Source organism: Pleurodeles waltl, chromosome 6, assembly GCF_031143425.1.
Source record: "Pleurodeles waltl isolate 20211129_DDA chromosome 6, aPleWal1.hap1.20221129, whole genome shotgun sequence".
Classification (NCBI taxonomy): Eukaryota; Metazoa; Chordata; class Amphibia; order Caudata; family Salamandridae; genus Pleurodeles; species Pleurodeles waltl.
Window position 1 is genome coordinate 31,951,353 of NC_090445.1, and position 23,950 is coordinate 31,975,302.

General features: G+C 47.5%; 1 protein-coding gene across 1 annotated transcript in view; it reads left to right on the forward strand.

Moving 5' to 3' along the window:
- Positions 1–23,950, forward strand: part of GTF3C5 (general transcription factor IIIC subunit 5) — a 62,918-nt gene that overhangs the window by 18,020 nt on the left and 20,948 nt on the right. The window contains exons 4-6 of the mRNA XM_069237132.1: positions 7,433–7,628; positions 20,070–20,174; positions 22,119–22,233. Of these exons, the coding sequence (XP_069093233.1) occupies positions 7,433–7,628; positions 20,070–20,174; positions 22,119–22,233 (416 nt within the window). The remainder of the gene's footprint in view (positions 1–7,432; positions 7,629–20,069; positions 20,175–22,118; positions 22,234–23,950) is intronic.

The window sequence follows — 23,950 nt, forward strand, 5'->3', positions numbered from 1 at the left end:
ATGCAGAAATGTTAATGCATGCAAGTGTTTTTTTTGAAGCTGCAACAGATAGAGGCAAGTTTCTGACTTCTTTGCGAGTTGGGCCCAGTCGGCTCATAGAAACACTGTTATTGAGGGGCTTTTGTGACCATGTACCACATGCCTGAATCCAGGTATGGAGCAGATAGGCCCGTGGTTGATGACATTGAATAACATGCCCCAATCGGTAACAGGCTCAACCCCTCCTTATTAAGGACAGTGTGCTCCTGTTGGCCTGCAGGGGAGACTTGGCAGACCTTCAAGTGGTGCCAGCGGTGGGACGGTTGTGTAATGCCTCTTGATAGGACAGTGGACAGAGCTGCTACCTACAGTGGGCCCCTTTCTTGGGGCATTGAGGCTCTGATTATGGGGCAGTACACTTTGTTGGGGCTGTTGTTTACCATTGGTGTCCCGGGGCAACAACAATATTGGATTCTTATTAGATAACCAAGTTACTCCCTGTGGGCAGCTGACACTCTCTAGGCTGTGGGGGCGGTCGGTCTTATTAGTCAGCGGGAGGGTTAGAAACCCTGAGACAGTACAGCACTTAGTCACACCAATGTCCAGGGAAAGTAAAGTACAAATAAATAGAGAAATAAAAATAACACACAAATCAATGATATGTGGCTTGTTTGTTTAGGCTGAGGTTTGACCCCAGACGTGCTACTAAATCAGGCGCAGTGACACCGTGCTGCAGGACACAGAATAGGAAATCACAAATTAGGAAATGCAAAACCAAGAGTGCCTATTGGCCTCCAACCCCCTTGTTGCTTCCCCCCCCCCACAAAAAAAGTGGTGCACATGTAAAGTACACAAATGCCCTAGGGGCATGTGCCTGCAACATGGCGTGTTAAAAAATGCATTTTGGGTGCATTTTTAAAAATTGCACAGGGTTACCATCGACTTGGAGTCTATGGTGATAGCATTTCTTAAATGGCCATCTCTCATTTAGGAAGTGCTTTGTACATGTGTTTAGGAAATCGCAAATAGGAAATCCATATTTGCGATTTCCTATTAAAGGAATCGCAAAATGTGATTTCTGCTAAGTAGAAATCGCATTTTACGATTCCCTATTGGCCTTTGTACATATGAAAAGGCAATCTATAATTTCTGAATGGACCGAAATTGTGATTCATTCCATTAAGAAATGCTAAATCCTTTCATATGTCCGGTCCTTTGTTTGTAGGTCCAAAATCACTAATTGCCACCACCCACACAACAAAGATCACCACCACAACCAGTGGAGCAGTTCAGGGTTGCTTTTGAGTCTTGGCGTTGAAGACAAAGCTCGTCACTTCTCGTGTTAGGTGCAGTCTAACTGATCTTTCAGGCATTTAAGCTCTGCATCCAGCAGCAAAAGTTCACGCAGGAATCTTGACTTGGACCCAGTCAGGAGGAAGAGGAACAATACGGCAGAGGTTCAGATTCTGGCAGTGTTCCTTCCCTGCCTTGGTACGCCTCCTTGAAGTCAAAACGAGGCACATCTATTGATTCAAGGATGTGAGTGTTTATCCCACTTGGCTGGCAATGACCTGCTTGCCCACCAAAGGGATGGCATTTTCTTAAGTTTGAAAGTGTCCCTAATCTAGTAAAGCGTACTTTTCTTTCTGCATGAAGGAGTCACAGGTCCGACCACTCAAGATGAAGATGATTTTGTAGAACCCCTTTGTAGGGTGAAATCTCCTCTAACCAAGAGAATACACTGACAGCATCCCCCACTCAGCCGGCAAAGCAGATTTTGGGGAGGGGCTCCTGGGCATGGGTACAGGCAGGCCCAGCCTCCCGTCCTGGATAAGGGCAGCCCGTGTGAAGCAAGAACACATGAGTTTCAAAAAGACCACACGTGCACACACGCCACATGTATTGCACGCGTGCAAGGGCAGGCTGACTATTGACTGCATTGTTTGTGCATTAAAGCATTGAGGCCATGCCTCAGCTGGTTTAGGTCTGCTCTGCTGCTGGTTTAGGGTCACTTCGCTATATGTGTTCACATTCCTCTTCCTTAACATCACAAAAAGGTAAACATGTTTCTGAATCTACGTTGTGTAGGGCACCTGTGCTACAGCGCCTCCTTTCCACTCCCCTTGTAATGAAGCGCTAACTTCTCACAGACAGCTCTTCACACCTCATCTTCAGTGTGTAGGGCTAGGCAAGGTACACCTGCAGGCAACTGAATGCTTCCCAATTCACTCCTGCACACATGCCCCACACAAAGAAGGCAAGAGACCCCCATCAAGGGGAAATAGATGGATCTTTAAACAGGGAGGAACCGTAGGAAAGCTGTCCGCAGAGTTACAGGCCTGTGCACTTGGGCCAACACCTCACCTCTACCACTGCTACTCACCGTATAGCCTGGCTTTTTGAGGGGCGGGAGAAAGGTGATCCCCCCCCCCCAGACTTCCCAATCCAATTTTGAGGATGATCAGCAAAGTAATTGATGGAAAATGTCCAGAGGAGTGTCATGAATGTCACTTTTGCTAGAGAACCATCCCAAGGCTTGCGAGAAAAAGCAGCAGCTTGTACAAGTCTTGGAGAGGACCTTTGTCCAAGCGCCTACACAGAATTTGGTAAATCACCTGTAGAGAGCCTATGTAGGGGGACCATGTCAGATGTGTCAGAGCTTGTCCCTGCCATGGGAGAAGGGTAAGTCATGGCATAGTATGTGTTCCACCGGTAGTCAGTTTGCCACAAGGCGAGTAAGCGCTCTTGCGTTTCTCTTCCGGTTGAAATGCCAGGTTAATATGAAGAGGGGAATGCTTGGTAGCCTCCCCATCCTTCCCAAGCTCCTGTCAGTTTACTTTTTCTTAAATGAGTGCAGCGATATCCTTATGGTCACGTGGCACACACGTGTGGAAGGGTGCAGTGGAATTTTGGAAGCCCTACTGCCAGCCACAGCTGTTATCATGTTTGCTATCCAAGCAGCACAAGTGAAATCTGCCCATTCTCCCAGCTGCAGCCGTGGGCTTCTCACCATTAACCTTGAGCAGAGTTTAGAACATAAGTAAACAAGGCGCGAGTCGCAGGCGCTTGCAAAGTTTGCTTTAACATGGCCACAGATGGGCAGAATAGTGTCTGGCATGTGCTCGACCATCTGACCTACTGAAGTACATGAGGTATCACCTTGAGAGTTATTACCTGGGATCTGATCAAAATGTGTATGGGTTCACCACACACACACCATGGATGTTTCTGCAGGTTGAGCAGTCGCTGAGTGCACATCCAATGCACTCCTTCGAAGATTGAGCAGTGTTCTGTCAGAGTACACATATATGTGCGCGTTGCACACGTCTGCAGAGTGAGCAGTCACCATTGCATGTAGACACGCCTGACAAGTGAGTCGTCTGCTGTGTGCACCTCGAATGCAAACGTGCAAAGGGAACAGTGGGCAAATTGCACATGCTTGCAGATATAGCAGTTTGAGTATAGCACGTATTTCACGGCTCACATGGCACACTCACTAAGTGAACACTCATCTGTAAAGTGAGCAGTCTTATTAGAGTGTTTATGCGTAAACCTTCCACCCCCAATCTGTGGATAGAACGCAATCACCAAAATGTAAATTTATGTACTAATTAATCACAAACAAGTTACTAGCTCAAGCAGTATTTTCAAAGTGTGGTTGTGTACACTTTACAAACACGAACATTTCTCCAGAGTGAGCAGTGTCTGATCATTGTACAGGTGTGAGCATCACAGACCAGCTTGCACATGCCTGCAAGCATTCTGTGCTCAAAGTGCATGCTTAGTCCCCACAAGCACAGACACATTAAAGTAACTGATCCATGACCATAGTACAGATGTAAGCACCTGACATGCTGAGTGAGCACTTCACATCCATGTAGAGTGACCTGTCTGATAAGGGAATGCAGATGTACATCACACATACCCACCTGCAAAGAGAAGCAGATGTGGTCATCCCAAGGTACCACAGTAGAGTAAGTGAGCTGATCAGAGTACATTTGTGCCCTGCACACACGCATATGGACGTAAAGTGAACAGACTTATCGTAGTACAGAGTTTGCACCTAACGCATGCCTGTAGAGTGAGGAGTTCTATCCAAGGACAGCTGCGCACCTCACATCCACAAGCATGTAGTGAGTAGTCAGAAAAGCGTGCTCATTGTATAGACCTGTGCACCCCAACATGCACATGTTTGCAGATTGAGAAGTTTGGAGTAAGATCATGGAGTCTGTTGGTTTGTACAGGGAGAAGTATTTCAAGTCAGGCTGGAAGAGCACTGGAGAAGAGCTGTAAGTTTGCTGCAGCCGGGATGTTTCTTACATTTGTAGAGGCGCCTGGCGCCGAGGACTGGACTAGCAAGCGGTACTGCAGGTCAGGATTCAGGTGCATGGGCAGGAACTACACGTGGTTATCGGAACTAAAAATCAGGTGTGATGTGCTTTTGCAAAACTTTGTATGGGGGGGGTTTGTTCCCGGTACTGGATTGTTTGTGTGCTACATACATGTGATAGGAGTGTTCGGACTAGATTGAGGCAGGTCATCTGGTTTACAAGCCTTTTAGGAAAGGTGTCTTTGAGACGTGAAACATATGTTGGTCTCCCCTAAAACATTACTGCGAAGGTACTGATGCAGTAGTAAAGACAGTCGTGCAGAAATGTAGTACTATGGTTTGTCGAGTCTTTAGGTAGGACTGCTTCCATCGCCCCGTTTAACCTGGAGCACTATTACAAACCACAGTAACCCACATGCACCATAAAAACATATTAAGCACTTTCTAGACCTTATGTGATTGAAGAAAAAAAAATGCTTTCTGGAGTAGAGGGACTGTGGCTCTGCCCAGATTATGATTACCCAAGTACAGCTTTTGGTGTGTCAGAAGCTGTGTACTTCCACAGGAAGAGTGCCTCCACTCCACCCAGCTGTGATCATTGGTTTATCCAGCTGCATAAGGCAGGCAAAGCTATTGTGTTTGACCTTTCAGGTCACACCCATGCCAGTGCGATGGATGGAGCTTGCCCTTTGATGCCACACAAATGCCACTGAGATACTATTAAACCACTTCTCTTTGGTAATTAGGTAATTATGATGTTTGTTCTTCTCTGGTTACAATGTGTGAAAGCTTATGCTTAGTAAAGCAGGGCCTTGTTGGTGACCGAGGCAAGCCAATGACCAAGACTATAAGCTAGATCTGTTTATTATGAAAAGTTATGCCAGTGGGCCTGATCTACCTATTGTGGAAAGGACATGTTAAAGTCAGCAAGCTTTTAAGGGTGGATTGTTTTTACTGTATTAAAATCTGCAGAGGAGTATTTTGTTACTTGGAATCTCACAGCTTACTGTAGAAGGCAAAGGTTTTAGGGCCCGGGTTAGATTTCGGCAGACAAGTTACTGCACCGAAATCTAAATCGGGCCCTTAGTGTTGATTACCCCTCTGACACACCAGGGGGATGGAAAATGTGTTAGTCCCTCTCAGGAGACCTAATAGTTTGCTTTGCAATCTGTAATGTTGTTTACATTTCTAGTTTTGTGACTGCCTTCCTGATGGTTGCCTTGCTGGAAAGCTTATGGGCAACGCAGTAGACCGGAGTTACTTATAGTAACAAGCCACTGATAAAAGGTACAAGCCTCATTGATCCACTGGTAAGAGTAATGCTCAAAGCCATAGGTCTGATGCCCTTATTATAAAAAATTATGACAAAGCCAGTAGGTTTGGTTTATTCATTGAGAAAGGCATTTTTAAAGCCACTAACCCTGTTAATTGTCGATTGTTATCATGCTGTGTTACAGGCTGCAGAGAAGTATTTTGTTATATGAAGTCAACGGGTTTGGTGTTTTACATCCCCTGTGACATACCCTAGGGCTATAAGGTTTTCATTGTGGTAATCCGTGTTAGGCTTGTTTGAAGTGGACGTGCAGGAGGGGTTTGTATCTTGAGTTGCCAACTGTAGTTTTGTATATTTTTGTAATGAAATTTTATGACCTTATACCTGATGGTTGCCTTGTGGGAAAGCGTACGCTCAGTACAGAGGCCTGAGTTGGTTACGGTGACAGGTTAGTGATAACACTTGTAGGACTGATTGGCTCACTAGGTAAAGGTATCACATAAGTTAAAACCAACAGGCCTTTAAAAAGGGTGTGTTGTTTTCACGCCATGTTAAAGCCGGCAGTTGAGTATTTTGTTCCATGAACTCTCGCATGTTATCTTGATAGGGAAGGATTTTGGTGTTGGTTACACCCTCTGACAAAACCCTAGGGGTAGAAGATTTGCACTGTAATAATCCTTGCTAGGATCTGTTCAGAAGGCCTGCCAGGCTTAGCTGTCTGCCATAATCTTATAGTAAAAAAAATCAATAAATAATAAAGTAATTCATTTATATCCATATAGATACATAGATGGCCTTTGAGTCAGCGCTCTTCTGCCGTTGCTCTGTTGGAGTGTCATTTCCACTCTGCTTCCATCCATGACTGTGTATTTCATAGGAGAGGACTCCAGTCCACATCAGCCATTGTCTCTCTTGCCCTGTGAATGAAAGTGTTGTCTGATCGCATGCACATCTAACGGAAAACGAGGGCGCTTCACTCTCAGAGCTGGTCGACCAGTTCTTTAGTCTTCAATATTCTCCTTTTATTTTTTCCCCTTTTATTTCTTTGCTTCTCTTTTTATTTTATTGTTTCCCGAGAGAATACAGCAGGTTTTCTGGCCGTGCGAATAGGCTGCTTGCTGCTCATGTCATCTGCACAACACATCATGGCAACTTCCTCTAAACTGGGCGACCGTTATGGGATGCTATTGTCCATAGTGTGTCGTTGTACTATTCCAAGACGGCCAGCATGTTGGTTCTAAATGTTTTGGCCACGTTTAAACTCTAAATCAGTGATGGACTATGTACGACGCACTGTAAGATGGACCCCCTCTCTTATGTTAGTTTTGTTATTACGAGCAGTGTTTAAATGGCAGCATATTTTATTTTTTTCTTCTTGTAGTCTTCTATCTTCAATATGTGGTTGAGTTTGTGTGGTCTTATTGTTTCAGAGGAGGAATACAAGAGTCAGTGGATAGGTGAATAGAAGCATGAGTGCAAAGATGAGTGACAGACTGTTTGCAGGATAACTGATTGTCAGTCTACATCCTTCAGTGACAAAAAGTCAATTTAAATCATAAACCAGACCTTTTGATATTGCCAGTGCTTGTTTTATATCTTTGTTTGACAGAATCTTGTTTCAGTTTTCTATGAGTTATTATGCCTCTAGTGGCATGTAAAAAAAATAAATAATAATGTTGATGCCTTAGAAAGACAAGTGTAGTTGGGTGATGTCTCTATTAGCATGTTGGGCAGTTGAATGTATGGTCCACTCTGTGTGGTTGTCACCATTGTTCGCAAGTGAGCATGTATCACTGTGAAATTTTAGTATGACAAGCACAAGTCTGTGACCTGATTTCCTTACTTTCTAGGGAAGGCTACAACCCGCCCCAGGTGTCCAGTGAGAACCTAATCGGCCTCAGCAGGGCCCGCCGCCCACACAATGCCATCTTTGTCAACTTTGAGGACAAGGAGATCCCCAGCAAGCCCTTGCCAGCTGCTCTGCAAAACTGGAAGAGAATTTGTACAAATGCCGTCGACAAACGGCTGGAGGATGATCTGAAACAGGTACAGTACCTTGGGTCTATCTCACAGATAGCACGATTCTCAGTACTTTTCTACAAGACCATTCCTCGCACCCAGGATTATACCTAGTCTTTACCTGAAACTATCCAGTCCACATCAGTGTATTCATAGTATCCATCTATTTTCCCCAGTTTGTTCCTGTTGCAACATCCCAGAAGCACTCAGTCCACATCTTGGTATACTTGGTAGAGCATAATGCATTGGCCATTCAGCTGTCCCCAATTTATACCTAGTGCTGTACCCAGCCCATGTGTTAGTATACTCTCAGTAGAGCATAATGCATTGGCCATTCAGCTGTCCCCAATTTATACCCAGTGCTGTACCCAGCCCATGTGATAGTACACTCAGTAGAGCATAATGCATTGGCCATTCAGCGTGCCCTATTTTGCACCTGGCGCAGTTCCCCAGCAGCACCCAGCACATGTTGGTCTACTCATTAAAGCTCTCTCCAGTTTATACCTAGTGCAGCACCCAGCCCATGTCTCAGTATACTCATCAGAGTCCAATGCACAGGCCTTTCATCTTGCCTCAGTTTATACCTAGTGCAGTGCCCCAGCTGCACCCAGCCCATGTCTCAGTATACTCATCAGAGCCCAATGCACAGGCCTTTCATCTCGCCTCAGTTTATACCTAGTGCAGTGCTCCAGCTGCACCCAGCCCATGTCCCAGTATACTCATCAGAGTCCAATGCATAGGTCATTCATCTCGCCTCAGTTTATACCTAGTGCAATGCTCCAGCTGCACCCAGCCCATGTCCCAGTATACTCATCAGAGTCCAATGCACAGGCCATTCATCTCGCCTCAGTTTATACCTAGTGCATTACCCCAGCAGCACCCATCCTACTGCTCGGTCTACTCAGTAGAGTTTGATGCATCGCCAGTCATCTCACCCTACTTTGTACCTGGCACACTACTCGAGGCATACCCAGTCCACGGTGGTGTGTTTTTAGTGTACCACGAAACCTTCCATCTTGCCATACTTTACAACTGGTACAGTACCCAAGGCTTTTCAGCCCACCTTGATGTGTTCTTAGGTTAATATTATGGGACATTAATTTCACTCCGTTTTATGCCTGGTGCAAAAACTATACCTATCCTGCCCATGGCTCGATATTCTTAGCAAAAAGCGATGCATGGGCCATTCATCTTGGCATATTATATACCCATTACAGTGCCCCAGGCTGTTCTAGCCCACATCGGTGTATTCTTAGCAGACTCCCAGGCGCCTTCCTTTTCCTCCAGGTTATACCAGGCACAGTACCCTCACACAATCTGCCCTCTATTGTGTATTCTTAGTAGAGAACACAAGCCGCCCGTCTCATCCTCTCTATACACAGTACAGTATCCCAGTCACCGGTAGTCCACTCCTTTGGAGAGTACCAATGGGGCTTCCATTGTACTCCAGGCAACACCTGGTACAAGACCGAGGCCCATCCAATCCACGTTTGTGTATTCTTAGTAGAGAACCACAAGCCGCCCGTCACATCCTGTCTACACCCAGTACAGAATCCCAGTTACCGGTAGTCCACTCCTTTGGAGAGTACCATTGGGCTTCCATTGTACTCCAGGCAACACCTGTTACAAGACCGAGGCCCATCCATCCACGTTTGTGTATCCTTAGTAGAGAACCACAAGCCGCCCGTCACATCCTGTCTACACCCAGTACAGAATCCCAGTTACCGGTAGTCCACTCCTTTGGAGAGTACCATCGGGCTTCCATTGTACTCCAGGCAACACCTGTTACAAGACCGAGGCCCATCCATCCACGTTTGTGTATTCTTAGTAGAGAACCACAAGCCGCCTGTCACATCCTGTCTACACCCAGTACAGTATCCCAGTCACCGGTAGTACACTCCTTTGGAGAGTACCATCGGGCTTCCATTGTACTCCAGGCAACACCTGGTACAAGACCAAGGCCCATCCATCCACGTTTGTGTATTCTCAGTAGAGAACCACAAGCCGCCTGTCACATCCTGTCTACACCCAGTACAGTATCCCAGTCACCGGTAGTCCACTCCTTTGGAGAGTACCGTGGTGCTTCCATTGTACTCCAGGCAACTCCTGGTACAAGACCGAGGCCCATCCATCCACGTTTGTGTATTCTTTGTAAATCTAGTGCCACAGTCATTCCATCTCCCTCAGCTACCCCTGTTATCCCACATTCACCCATCCCATGTCTCAGTATTCTTAGCAGCAATTCATCTCACCACAGTTTATACCTCATCAGAGTACCCCAAGCCCATCTAACCCTCTTCTCTCTTTCAGTCTGATACTAGGGACTGGTCAGGCCCGTGTCTTTGCTTTCTTGCCGTGGCACACCGGGCGCTAACCATGGTTTCTCAGTTTCCTTGCCATTTAAGAGGCTGCCCTTATCTGCCTCAGGCTTCTGGGCCTGTTTCTCCATGCCATTGAGCTTTTCTTAGAAGTTCCTCATAACTCACTGCCCTACTTTTGCAGGTTACCTGCCAGCACTTTGCATGTATGTAATTCCTCTCCCTTTTAAGCCTTCCTCCAGTCTCGCCGTGAGCATATTCCACGCTTGCTCCAGCAGCGAACCCACAGCCACATCTGCTCACACCGTTCCATCCGCGAGTGATGCACGATCTGCATTATTTTGTAATTATTCACCTCTAGCACTCTTTGAGTCTTACGGAAGGTCCTTACTCCTTGATAGAGACACTCTCTCTGTCAGTGCTGGCCTCTTCTGTTGTCACTGCTCCCCTCTGGTAATGTGCTATTAACATTCATGATTTTGTTTAGAGTGTACCCCATTGTAGAAAAGAAAATGGGTCGCTCAGTTGGAAAGTCTTTCCTGCTGAGATGCTTGTTGTTGTAGTTCTTTCACTATATTACTAGAATAAACTTCAAACCCTAAGGGAGTGACCTGATTAGACAGGAAAGAGTGAATTTGTCAGGAGCATCTTGAAAACGTTATGCTTGGATATGTGACATTTTGAAAATCTCATTTACTGTTCTTGGAGCAAATGTTATAAAAAAAAGGCCATTGCAGATACAAACGAGCATTGGTAAAGCCAATAGGTCTTGCCTACATAGTGTGATGGCTTTGCCAATGTTTGTCTGTAAAGTATTGTTTAAAAAAATGTAAAAAGGAATCTGTAGGGAAAGAATTACATATCTAATGGTATCTCAAAACTGTACATTAAATTAATTGTTTTCAGTATTTAAACTTATTCCAAATACTTTTCACTTTGGAAACACTGAACAGAATTTCAAATAAGGTGGTGTCAGAATTTAATGGGAAATGCTTGCTGTTGGACCTGGCTTTTTGACAGGGAGATCCCCAAACTTTTTGCCTCCTTCCTCCTATTTTTTCTGACCTGTTGTTGTTGGCTTTTGACCTCTGGGCACTTTACCACTGCTAACCAGTGCTAAAGTGCATATGCTCTCTGTGTAAATTGTACTACTGATTGGTTTATCCATGATTGACTATTTAATTTACGTGTAAGTCCCTGGCAGAGTGCACTACATGTGCCTAGGGCAGGTAGATTAAATGCTATTAGTGGGCCTGCAGCACTGGTTGTGCCACCCACCTCAGTAGCCCCTTAACCCTGTCTCAGGCCTGCCATTGCAAGGCCTGTGTGTGCAGTTTCACTGCCACTTCGACTTGGCATTTAAAAGTACTTGCCAAGCCTAGGGCTCCCCTTTTACTACATATAAGTCATCCCTAATGTGTGCCCTAGGTAACCCCTAGAGCAGGGTGCTGTGTAGGTAAAAGGCAGGACATGTACCTGTGTAGTTATATGTCCTGGTAGTGTAAAACTCCTAAATTCGTTTTTACACTACTGTGAGGCCTGCTCCTTTCATAGGCTAACATTGGGGCTGCCCTCATACACTGTTGAAGTGGCAGCTGCTGATCTGAAAGGAGCAGGAAGGTCATATTTAGTATGGCCAGAATGGTAATACAAAATCCTGCTGACTGGTGAAGTCGGATTTAATATTACTATTCTAGAAATGCCACTTTTAGAAAGTGAGCATTTCTTGGCACTAAAATCTTGTTGTGCCCTTCAATCCACGTCTGGCTAGGTTTAGTTGACAGCTCCTTGTGCATTCACTCAGACACACCCCACACACAGGGTACTCAGCCTCACTTGCATACATCTGCATTTTGAATGGGTCTTCCTGGGCTGGGAGGGTGGAGGGCCAGCCCTCACACAAAGGACTGCCACACCCCCTACTGGGACTCTGGCAGACAGGATTGAACTGAAAGGGGGCTTGGTGCATTTCTTAGAGACTCTTTGAAGTCACCCCCACTTCAAAGGCACAACTTAGTATAAAACAGGGCCTCTGCCCTACCTCATCAGACACTTGCTGGAGAAGAAACCTGAACCAGAACCTACATCCTGCCAAGAAGAACTGCCTGGCTGCTCAAAGGACTCACCTGCCTGCTTTCTACAAAGGACTGCTGCCTTGCTGTTGCCCTGCTGCCTTGCTGAACTCTTGTCTGGCTGTGAAAGTGCTCTCCCAGGGCTTGGATAGAGCTTGCCTCCTGTTCCTTGAAGTCTCAGGACCAAAAAGACTTCCCTCTTTTACTTGGACGCTCCGTGCACCGAAAATTTCGACGCACCGCTTGTTTCGCGGCGAGAAAAACGCCGCACTCCGACGCTGATCGACGCGACGCTCTCGGGACGATCGAAGATCCGACGCACGGCCTCGCAAGGACAACGCCACCCGACCTCTAGAGGAGAAATCGACGCAACGCCTGCCGTGAGATCGTAATTTCAACGCGCAGCCCCGCAGATCGAAGTCTAGAGGAGAAATCGACGCGACGCCTGCCGTGAGATCGTAACTTCGACGCGCAGCCCCGCAGACCGACGCGCAGCCGGAGAACAAGCAGGAAAATCCACGCACAGACCCGGGACATCTGGTAATCCCCGCGATCCACAGAAAGAGACTGTCCAAGCGCCGGAAAACGACGCCGACTTCCCCGCGTGGAAAATAACGACGCAAGTCCGTGTGTGCTGAGGAGAAATCGACGCGCACACCCGTTTTCCACGCACCTCTTCTCCTGTGGCCCTCTGAGAAGATTTTCCACCAGAAACCAGGTACTTGTGCTTGAAAGAGACTTTGTTTATATTCTAAAGACTTAAGACACTTTCTATCACTTTTCAGTGATATCTTTACAAATTCGTATTGCAACTTTGATCGTTTTGACCTGAAGATACCCAGATAAATATTATATATTTTTCTAAATACTGTGTGGTGTATTTTTGTGGTGTTATGCTATGGTGTTGTATGATTTATTGCACAAATGCTTTACACATTGCCTTCTAAGTTAAGCCTGACTGCTCGTGCCAAGCTACCGGAGGGTGAGCACAGGCTGATTTTGGATTGTGTGTGACTTACCCTGACTAGAGTGAGGGTTCTTGCTTGGACAGAGGGCAACCTGACTGCCAACCAAAAACCCCATTTCTAAAATTGGTGATCAGCGGTGAGGATAGGACTTGTGTTTGTGCAGTGACATACAGTAGCTAAGTATTTCACTACCTACCCACAGTTGAAGGTCAACTTGATTTTTCATCTTTTTTTGCTTTTGGTTCTCTGATGTCCTCCTGGATATACTATTGATATTTGGGACTTTGGATTTTGGTTTTTGCTAGTAAGATCTTATCAGAATGGGATTGCTTACCTACGCACTCTTTGTGCCTACTGACCACCTCACTAAGGCTGACTTAAGGAGGCTTTGCAGAAAATGGGGCCTTCCTGTATCAAGGAAATCTACTAAGATGGAAATGCTACATGCCTACATAGTCTGGGAGGAAGAAAGATGGGCAGAGAGAGAGGCAGAAAAAAACCAAATGACTAAATACCCCTCAGATGAGGAGGGGGACTTCTCAAATGAGGAGGATGACTACTCAGATGAGGAAAGAGATCCAGTGAGAGCAGAATGGCTCCGAGCTCGAGAGCGGTGGATGGAAGAACTAGATGAGTTTCTTGAAAGGGCTGAGGCAGCGAGTCTCTTAGCCCTGGAGGAAGAAAAGATTGCAGTTCAAGAGCTGAGCTGTAAAGAGCTGAAACTGGAGGCCGGAAGGGCTGAGTCCAGTTCAGATGGTGGCAGCAAAAATCTTGCATCTAGTACTGCTGAAGAAGGGCACAAGCCCAGAGATGTGGTGCCCAACTTGAAGAAGGGAGTTGACACACCCCAGGCAGTTCAAGGGTATGAGGTAGTTCCCGTTATGCACAGGGTCCCTGAGAAGGATTGGGGAACTGGCACAGGGAGTCATATTCCTACTGGGGGGAGGGACACTTTACTGACTCTAGCAGAGAGTGACAGAGAAAAGGGTTCCCCCCTGGTGGACGTCCTGGATATAGAGTGTAGAGACATCCCAGAAGAGTATGGGTTGAGTGTCAGGGACAGACAGATACTGTCTCACCAGTCTCAGGACGGTGAAGTAGAGTGCTTTTCCAAGGTTGAGTTACTGGGTGGTTGGGTGAAAGGTACTGTGGTTAATACATGTGAAGGGCAGAATTATGTAATTGCTGGAGAGCATATGTCTGGTCCTTATTTTCCAGAGCTACGCCAACACCAGGTGGAGTGTGAGTTCTCTGACCCCAGGGAACTTACAATGGAGGCAGACTTCTGGGTGAGTACCAGAGAGTCTGAAGAGGCATTTGGGGGTGCTCCTGAAGGGAGTGGTCTAGGTGGTTCCCAACCGAGTGTGGTGGGAAAGGATTGTAGTGTCCCAGGTAGGTCCCAGGTCCTAGAGGGTTCCATGAGGGAACACCAGGAGGGAAGCCTAGCCTGTACCGTAGGGCCACCTTTTGAGGGAAGCCCCGCAGTGTCAGAAGAACTTGGGGGGGTGACTGTAGCCAGCATCCCAACAGTTCTGGTGTCTGGCAGTACCCCTCCTAGTGAGGGGGTGCAGAAGTCCAGACATAGGGTTGAGAGGGGGTTGCAGACCCCAGTGGAGGACCTTGAGAGTCAGGGGACAGCTCTGAGAGCAGAGCCCCCCAGGAATGACCCAGGTGAAACCTTTTCTGGTTTGGGGGAAACCCAGACTCTGCCGGATGGGCAGAGGTCGGGAGACCTGCGCCAACCAGACTCTTGTGTGACCCTTGGGGACGGTATGTCCCTTGTGAGGGGTGAGAGTGCCCCCCAGGAAGTCCTGGCATGCCAGGCAAAGATTCAACCTCAGGGTGGTGACTCTAGGTTGGATACCCAGGTTCAGAGGTTAAACTCTGACCTGGTGGGAGGTAGATGTGCCTCCCAAGAAGTCCTGCTGTGCCAGGCAATTGTCCAACCTCAGGGTGTTGACTCTGGGTTGGATAACCAGGTTCAGAGGTTAAACTCTGACCTGATGGGGGGTAGGTGTGCCCCCCAGAAAGTCCTGGCGTGCCAGGCAATTGCCCAACCTCAGGGTGGTGACCCTGGGTTGGGGAACCAGGCTCAGCGGTTAAACTCTGACCTGGTGGGAGGTAGGTGTGCCTCCCTGGAAGTCCTGGCCTGCCAGGCAATGGTTCAACTTCGGGGTGATGACTCTGGATTGGCTAACCAGGTTCAGGGGATAAACTCTGACCTGTTGGGGGGTAGGTGTGCCCTCCAGAAAGTCCTGGTGTACCAGGCAGTGGTCCAACCTCAGAGTGCTGGCTCTGGGTTGGATAACCTGGTTCAGAGGTTAAACTCTGACCTGGTGGGGGGTAGGTGTGCCCCCCAGAAAGTCCTGGCATGCCAGGCAATTGTTCAACCTCAGGGTGGTGACTCTGGGTTGGATACCCAGGTTCAGAGATTAAACTCTGACCTGGTGGGAGGTAGGTGTGCCTCCCAAGAAGTCCTGCTGTGCCAGGCAAGTGTCCAACCTCAGGGTGTTGACTCTGGGTTGGATGACCAGGTTCAGAGGTTAAACTCTGACCTGGTGGGGGGTAGGGGTGCCCCCCAGAAAGTCCTGGCGTGCCAGGCAATTGCCCAACCTCAGGGTGGTGACCCTGGGTTGGGGCACCAGGCTCAGAGGTTAAACTCTGACCTGGTGGGAGGTAGGTGTGCCTCCCTGGAAGTCCTGGTGTACCAGGCAGTTGTCCAACCTCAGGGTGCTGACTCTGGGTTGGATAACCGGGTTCAGAGGTTAAACTCTGACCTGGTGGGGGGTAGGTGTGCCCCCCAGAAAGCCCTGGCGTGCCAGGCAGTTGCCCAACCTCAGGGTGGTGACCCTAGGTTGGAGAACCAGGTCCAGAGGTTAAACTCTGACCTAGTGGAGGGTCAGTGTGCCCTCCAGGAAGTCCTGGCGTGCCAGGCAATTGTTCAACTTCAGGGTGGTGACTCTGAGTTGAATGGTCAGGTGCAGAGGTTAAACTCTGACCTGGTGGGGGGTAGGTGTGCCCCCCCAGGAAGTCCTGGTTTGCCAGGCAGTGATCCAGTCTGAGGGTACAGACCCTGGGCTGGAAGACCAGGTTCAGGGTGTCCCCCCGGACCTGGAGGGAGGGGCTACTGATAACAGTGCCCCTACCATGTTGTCTTCTGAGGAGGCCACTCCTAGTTGGAGGGTGCTGGACCCCAGAGGGGAGGGCAGGGGGAGGGAAGCCTCACCCCGGGCCCTAGTCCAACCTGAAGGTACAGGCCCCAGGTTGGAGGGCCAGTTGCAGGTTAACAGCCCTGCACTGGTGGAGGAATGGTACAGGGCGACTTCTGTAAGCACCCTGACCATGTTGGACTCTGGGGGTACCGCTCCAGGAGGGAGGGTACAGAGCCCCAGAGGGGAGGACCAGGGTCAGGCTGTCATCCCTGACCTGGTGGAAGGGAGAGTGGTTAAAGGGTGCCCAGCACCTGGGGCTACCGCCCCCCACTCTCCACAGCCACAGTGGTTGGAGAGCTTTGAGAGGCCTGGGGCCTGGCTCTCATCCCTGGCAGCTGTCAGTAATCACTGTGGCTTGCTGTCCGGGTGGACAGAGTTATCCCTGGGGAGGGGACAAGTGTCACACCCCGGGGGTAGAGTAGGCAACACCACTGTGTTGGTCGTGGTGGTACTATCCTGCTCCTGGGATACATCTGTGAGCAAAGTAAGGTTAGGTGCTGCACAGATGGGATCCGCAGGTAAGGAGAAAGGTTCCCCATGGGTTGGCTTAGTGGGCCCTGAGAGTATGGACAGAGTGATCCAATTGGAGTCAGGAAGGCGAAGAACTGGAGCATGCCCCTGCTGTTGTGGGCCTGGGTCCTTGTTCTGTCGCCTCAAACAGGGAAGTACTTCAGGATAGTGATTGTTCTCCCCTGGCTTTAGGCTGGTAGGGGGTCATGTTGGACCTGGCTTTTTGACAGGGACATCCCCAAACTTTTTGCCTCCTTCCTCCTATTTTTTCTGACCTGTTGTTGTTGGCTTTTGACCTCTGGGCACTTTACCACTGCTAACTAGTGCTAAAGTGCATATGCTCTCTGTGTAAATTGTACTACTGATTGGTTTATCCATGATTGACTATTTAATTTACGTGTAAGTCCCTGGCAGTGTGCACTACATGTGCCTAGGGCAGGTAGATTAAATGCTATTAGTGGGCCTGCAGCACTGGTTGTGCCACCCACCTCAGTAGCCCCTTAACCCTGTCTCAGGCCTGCCATTGCAAGGCCTGTGTGTGCAGTTTCACTGCCACTTCGACTTGGCATTTAAAAGTACTTGCCAAGCCTAGAACTCCCCTTTTACTACATATAAGTCATCCCTAATGTGTGCCCTAGGTAACCCCTAGAGCAGGGTGCTGTGTAGGTAAAAGGCAGGACATGTACCTGTGTAGTTATATGTCCTGGTAGTGTAAAACTCCTAAATTCGTTTTTACACTACTGTGAGGCCTGCTCCTTTCATAGGCTAACATTGGGGCTGCCCTCATACACTGTTGAAGTGGCAGCTGCTGATCTGAAAGGAGCAGGAAGGTCATATTTAGTATGGCCAGAATGGTAATACAAAATCCTGCTGACTGGTGAAGTCGGATTTAATATTACTATTCTAGAAATGCCACTTTTAGAAAGTGAGCATTTCTTGGCACTAAAATCTTGTTGTGCCCTTCAATCCATGTCTGGCTAGGTTTAGTTGACAGCTCCTTGTGCATTCACTCAGACACACCCCAAACACAGGGTACTCAGCCTCACTTGCATACATCTGCATTTTGAATGGGTCTTCCTGGGCTGGGAGGGTGGAGGGCCAGCCCTCACACAAAGGACTGCCACACCCCCTACTGGGACTCTGGCAGACAGGATTGAACTGAAAGGGGGCTTGGTGCATTTCTTAGAGACTCTTTGAAGTCACCCCCACTTCAAAGGCACAACTTAGTATAAAACAGGGCCTCTGCCCTACCTCATCAGACACTTGCTGGAGAAGAAACCTGAACCAGAACCTACATCCTGCCAAGAAGAACTGCCTGGCTGCTCAAAGGACTCACCTGCCTGCTTTCTACAAAGGACTGCTGCCTTGCTGTTGCCCTGCTGCCTTGCTGAACTCTTGTCTGGCTGTGAAAGTGCTCTCCAAGGGCTTGGATAGAGCTTGCCTCCTGTTCCTTGAAGTCTCAGGACCAAAAAGACTTCCCTCTTTTACTTGGACGCTCCGTGCACCGAAAATTTCGACGCACAGCTTGTTTCGCGGCGAGAAAAACGCCGCACTCCGACGCTGATCGACGCGACGCTCTCTGGACGATCGAAGATCCGACGCACTGCCTCGCAAGGACAACGCCGCCCGACCTCTAGAGGAGAAATCGACGCAACGCCTGCCGTGAGATCGTAATTTCAACGCGCAGCCCCGCAGATCGAAGTCTAGAGGAGAAATCGACGCGACGCCTGCCGTGAGATCGTAACTTCGACGCGCAGCCCCGCAGACCGACGCGCAGTCGGAGAACAAGCAGGAAAATCCATGCACAGACCCGGGACATCTGGTAATCCCCGCGATCCACAGAAAGAGACTGTCCACGCGCCGGAAAACGACGCCGACTTCCCCGCGTGGAAAATAACGACGCAAGTCCGTGTGTGCTGAGGAGAAATCGACGCGCACACCCGTTTTCCACGCACCTCTTCTCCTGTGGCCCTCTGAGAAGATTTTCCACCAGAAACCAGGTACTTGTGCTTGAAAGAGACTTTGTTTATATTCTAAAGACTTAAGACACTTTCTATCACTTTTCAGTGATATCTTTACAAATTCGTATTGCAACTTTGATCGTTTTGACCTGAAGATACCCAGATAAATATTATATATTTTTCTAAATACTGTGTGGTGTATTTTTGTGGTGTTATGCTATGGTGTTGTATGATTTATTGCACAAATGCTTTACACATTGCCTTCTAAGTTAAGCCTGACTGCTCGTGCCAAGCTACCGGAGGGTGAGCACAGGCTGATTTTGGATTGTGTGTGACTTACCCTGACTAGAGTGAGGGTTCTTGCTTGGACAGAGGGCAACCTGACTGCCAACCAAAAACCCCATTTCTAACACTTGCCAAAGCCAGAAGGAGTGCTGTGCTAAGTACACCTACTGCCTGAGAGCCCAGCTGATTGGATGCAACAAATAGCCCTTCCCCGAGTGCCACAATATCCTTTGTGTGCCAAAGCTTGTGCTTCCATGCAATATGCAGAAAGTAGGGGATAAAGCAAAATAACCCTTAATTTCTGCTCTTCAGTCGTACCCCAGAAAAAGACCCTGTACCCATGCCTTTACGGACAATCTGGGAAGTGTGGGGAGCAACTCTATGTGGGATGGAGGCCGGTATTTGAGAGAGGTAAGCAGCACAAGAGGGAGATAGCTAGAAAACACATACATTTTCTTGGGGTGCTGAATGAAAAAGAAAAATTTTGTTCCCTAAATGTGAGCAGTGAAAAAGTCATTTCAGCCAATGAAAAGGATTGTGAAGAGGCTGTGCTCCAATGGAGGAAGAAACACAAAGAGGAGGAGGCAAACCAGAAGGCAAGCAAATGAGTGACAATAAAGCCAACCAATGGTAAGGAATGGGTGGGCTCTAAGCCCACTCCAAATTCACAGTAGCTCTTTCGTACAGTGCAAACTGTCTGGTAGGTGAGACCTAAGAATGCAACTCAGCAGCAGGAATGTAGCTGCTGATGAGGGGAGCTTCTTCCTGGTTGGCCCAGAAATAAAATCTCAACATCCCCCCCCCTCCATTTAACTTCGGTGTTCCTTGTGCAGTGCTGCAAGAATGCTGATGAATGTGGTAGGACTGGGTGACAGCCTAAGAAAGATAAGTTAGCTTATAGTGAGAGGCTAAGACATTTTCAGTTTTTTATTTTTAATCTTAAAATGTTTTTTTCTTCTTACAAAAGGCTTTGCTAATATCTCTTCTATTTAAGTGTCCAAGGAATGCACACTTAAAAACAAGTTTACACTTCCTGCTATCACATTCATTTTATTGGGATTCTTCTGATTCTTCTAGTGCCTTGGTCGCAGCCTGACGTTGCATAGAATTGTTGAACGCCCCTTACCCTTTTGATTTTGCAGTTGTTTGAGGTCCGTCCCATCTGGTCCCGGAACGCACTGAAGTCCAATATTGGAATCAACCCCGAGAAGCTGAAGCTGATGCTGCCTTGCGTGGCCTACTACATGGTAAGTGTCTGTGTAGGTGTCCGGCCGCAAGGCGTTGTTTGTGTAGGATGAGGCCGGGGGCCTGTGCCTGCTGCTCAGCTGAGAAGGGCGATGCAGAGGAAGTGCTTGTGCTGCTGTGCAAGACCCCATGCTGCAGGGCGAGTGCCTGCTAGGTAGACCGAAGTAGGTGATGCCGGATGAGTGCTTGGGACCCTATATTATACAGCGGGCACCTGCTACGTAGGACTAGGGAGGTAATGCAAGGTGTGTGCTTGTGCTGCTGTGCAAGACCCTATGCTGCAGGGTGAGGGCCTGCTAGGTAGATCAAAGTAGGTGATGTCGGATGAGTGCTTGGGACCCTATATTATACAGCAGGCACCTGCTACGTAGGGCTAGGGAGGTGATGCAAGATGTGTGTTTGTGCTGCTGTGCAAGACCCCATGCTGCAGGGTGAGTGCCTGCTAGGTAGACCGAAGTAGGTGATGCCGGATGAGTGCTTGGGACCCTATATTATACAGCGGGCACCTGCTACGTAGGACTAGGGAGGTAATGCAAGGTGTGTGCTTGTGCTGCTGTGCAAGACCCCATGCTACAGGGCGAGTGCCTGCTAGGTAGATCAAAGTAGGGGATGCAGGATGAGTGCTTGGGACCCTTTATTATACAGCGGGCACCTGCTACGTAGGGCTAGGGAGGTGATGCAAGGTTTGTTCTTGTGCTGCTGTGCAAGACCCCATGCTGCAGGGCGAGTGCCTGCTAGGTAGATCAAAGTAGGGGATGCAGGATGAGTGCTTGGGACCCTTTATTATACAGCGGGCACCTGCTACGTAGGGCTAGGGAGGTGATGCAAGGTTTGTTCTTGTGCTGCTGTGCAAGACCCCATGCTGCAGGGCGAGTGCCTGCTAGGTAGACCAAAGTAGGTGATGCCGGATGAGTGCTTGGGACCCTATATTATACAGCAGACACCTGCTACTTATGGCTAGGGAGTTGTTTTTTTTCTGAATTTATTTCTTAATTTCTTTGTTGCGGACGATTTTCATGGCATATTTGGGTCAGTTAATAGCCTGTAACAGAGGTCTTCAAACTGTGGTGTGGGCACCCCTGAGGGCTTGAATTTATTTCGAGGAGGGGGTAGGGAGCACCAGGTCCTAACCAAGAGGAGCATTTAGTATCCAAGCCAAATATCATGCTGGAAACAGTGCTGTGAATTTAGTGAAAGGAAACAGAGTGGCAGTGAGGCACACTGCAGGAATGTCTTTCATCACATATGCCCTGTAGGTGTCAAAGTGTGGGGTGAGATAACTCTCAAAGTCCTATACACCACAGATACTTTTAGGGAGGAAGACTTGGCTGCCATTAGTATGCAGGCAATCCTGTCTTTAAATAGATTTACCAGTACAAACATTTCATTTAAATGTAGTTATCCATTTTAAAGATGCAATCAGAGTTATGGATTATGTAGAATTATTGTGAGAAAATGTGTTTATCGTTCATGGAAGCCGATTACATTTTTTTTACACAGGACTGTGGGGTACAATTTTTAAAAGTTTGAAGATAATTAGTATTTTCTGTGGAATTTAATATTTGATCAGGATAGAAGGGATAAGCACTGGGAAAAATTCAAAGGTGTTACTCAGAGTATATAATTTATTTTATAACACTTGCAGCCACATTTTCTGTGTTTTGCAGCTTTATAAGTAACAGGCATCACCTGTACCCAATGTCCTGGTCGGCTTAGCATAAAACGCTGTGTCTGCATTGCATGCCAGAGCCTTGATCTGTGCAGTTCATATTGTGGTGCAGTAGCCCCTCTAGACCTAGAAACAAAGCCCTTCAATTTCTAGCTGCCTTTTCCATTGATCCTGGCTCAAAGGGGGGAGAATTAAACATCCCTTATCTCCTGGCGAAGGGTTGTTTGACCTCTGTCCTAGCTGCCCTGTAACTGAGACCCTTTCTTCTTCTCTCCAGTTAACCGGCCCCTGGAGGAGTCTGTGGGTGCGCTTTGGGTATGACCCCAGGAAAGACTCTTCCTCGAAGATTTACCAGGTCCTGGACTTCCGGATACGCTGCGGAATGAAATACGGTAAACTTCGAAGGCCCCGTGTAGACCTGTTTGGATATTGTCATGTCCAACTCAGGCAAATATCCATCTACTATTTCCAAAGTGGTTTTTGGGGTCCAGAATGAAGAGCCCTCTGTATTTGGAAAAGCTAAGTCTTTCCTGTAGAGTACCTTGGACATTTCAGAGTCCTGAATCTCCTCCATGTCTCCATGAGCAGCTCACACAGCCCTGATTGTCCCTTTCCACCTTTGGGATTGTACATTTGCTTAGAAAAAGTGCAAGCCCGTTGGTATCAGCATGCAAAGAGAAAAAACAGGGCTAGAACAGCCCCTCACACCTTAGAAGAAAACCATGGTATCCGTATTCTGGAACCTGGTAAGCAATATAGTTCCAAAGTCTGTGTGTTTATAGAAAAGCTGTGAGACCGACGCCAGGGCACTGTGAAATCATACCCCAAAGCATAGAAGCGTTATAAAGCACTTCACGCTCCAAGAATAATAAACCCGGCCCAAGTAGAAATCACCATTTCCAAACCATAAATTCCATAATAATCTAAATTGCAATACCAGGCTCTGGAATATTTCAGATCTAGCCTGGTCTTAAAAAGTCATTTTCCTCATATGAACCGTTCCCACCAGGAATGTAGATTTTCTTAAAGTTTCCTAAACATATCCAACAGAACAGCCTAACCTGTGACTCGGAAATTTCAGCAGCGTAAAAGGCCATGGCCTCCCTCATTATTAAAACCAATGAGTAAATAGCTCCAACATTTCCTGTCCACCGTGATGGATACTCTAGAAGAGCAGACTCAAATGGTAAAATCTGTTTTCTGAAAGACTACACGTAAAAACAAGTCATTGTTACTACTACAATGACATATGCGGGTAATCTTAAGTATATTCCTCTACTTTATAAAGCATGTTTAAAAAAATGCAACATTGTTTATGTATTTATCAGTGCTACTTTAAATGCATTTTTTACTATTTCTGCATTAAAAAACTTTTTGCCCATTTTTGAATGCAAGGAAGAAGTAATTGTGTGACGATGCATTGGCAACGCTTTGCTCGCCACTTTAATTTGTAAAACAACAAACAATATTGATGGAGCAATAAGGCATTATTTGTTAAATCGTCCATACCAAGCTATAGGTCAGTTCAGTCCTGTGGCTCTGAACGAAAGGCAATGTCCTCAGGCCTACCTGAGGTCTAAAAGATATTAAGGCAAAGATAGCTACAATAAGTGCTCTGTGGGGCAGCATTTCACCTCCCTGAGTCCATGAGCGTGGAATGCTAACCCCTGCCACAATTCAACACTTCTTATGCATTCACACCCTGTAGACAGCAATGGCATATACACGCGACAGAAAATGGAGCTCAGGCAGTGTGAGTCTCAGCAAATGCCAGGGGTTCTCATGAAAAGGATATGGAGAACTTTGAAAATATACAGATAATATACACTTTTTAGACAGCGAACTAGTTAGTTGTGAATGCTCCTCGCAAGTACCAGTACAAAGAAGAGACTAAATACATCAGACGTGCGACTCCAATGGAGGCCTAAGCGTTACAAAGATATACAGTATGACCGTGATTAAACAACACAGTGTTTTAGCTGAATGTAACATGAATCAACAGCGTTTAAAAAAAAGGTAAAATGAGTTCACAATAGCAAACCTAAGATGAGTTCACCATAACAAACAAAATTGAGTAATAAGACATTGCTGGTTTAAACTTCTGTAACA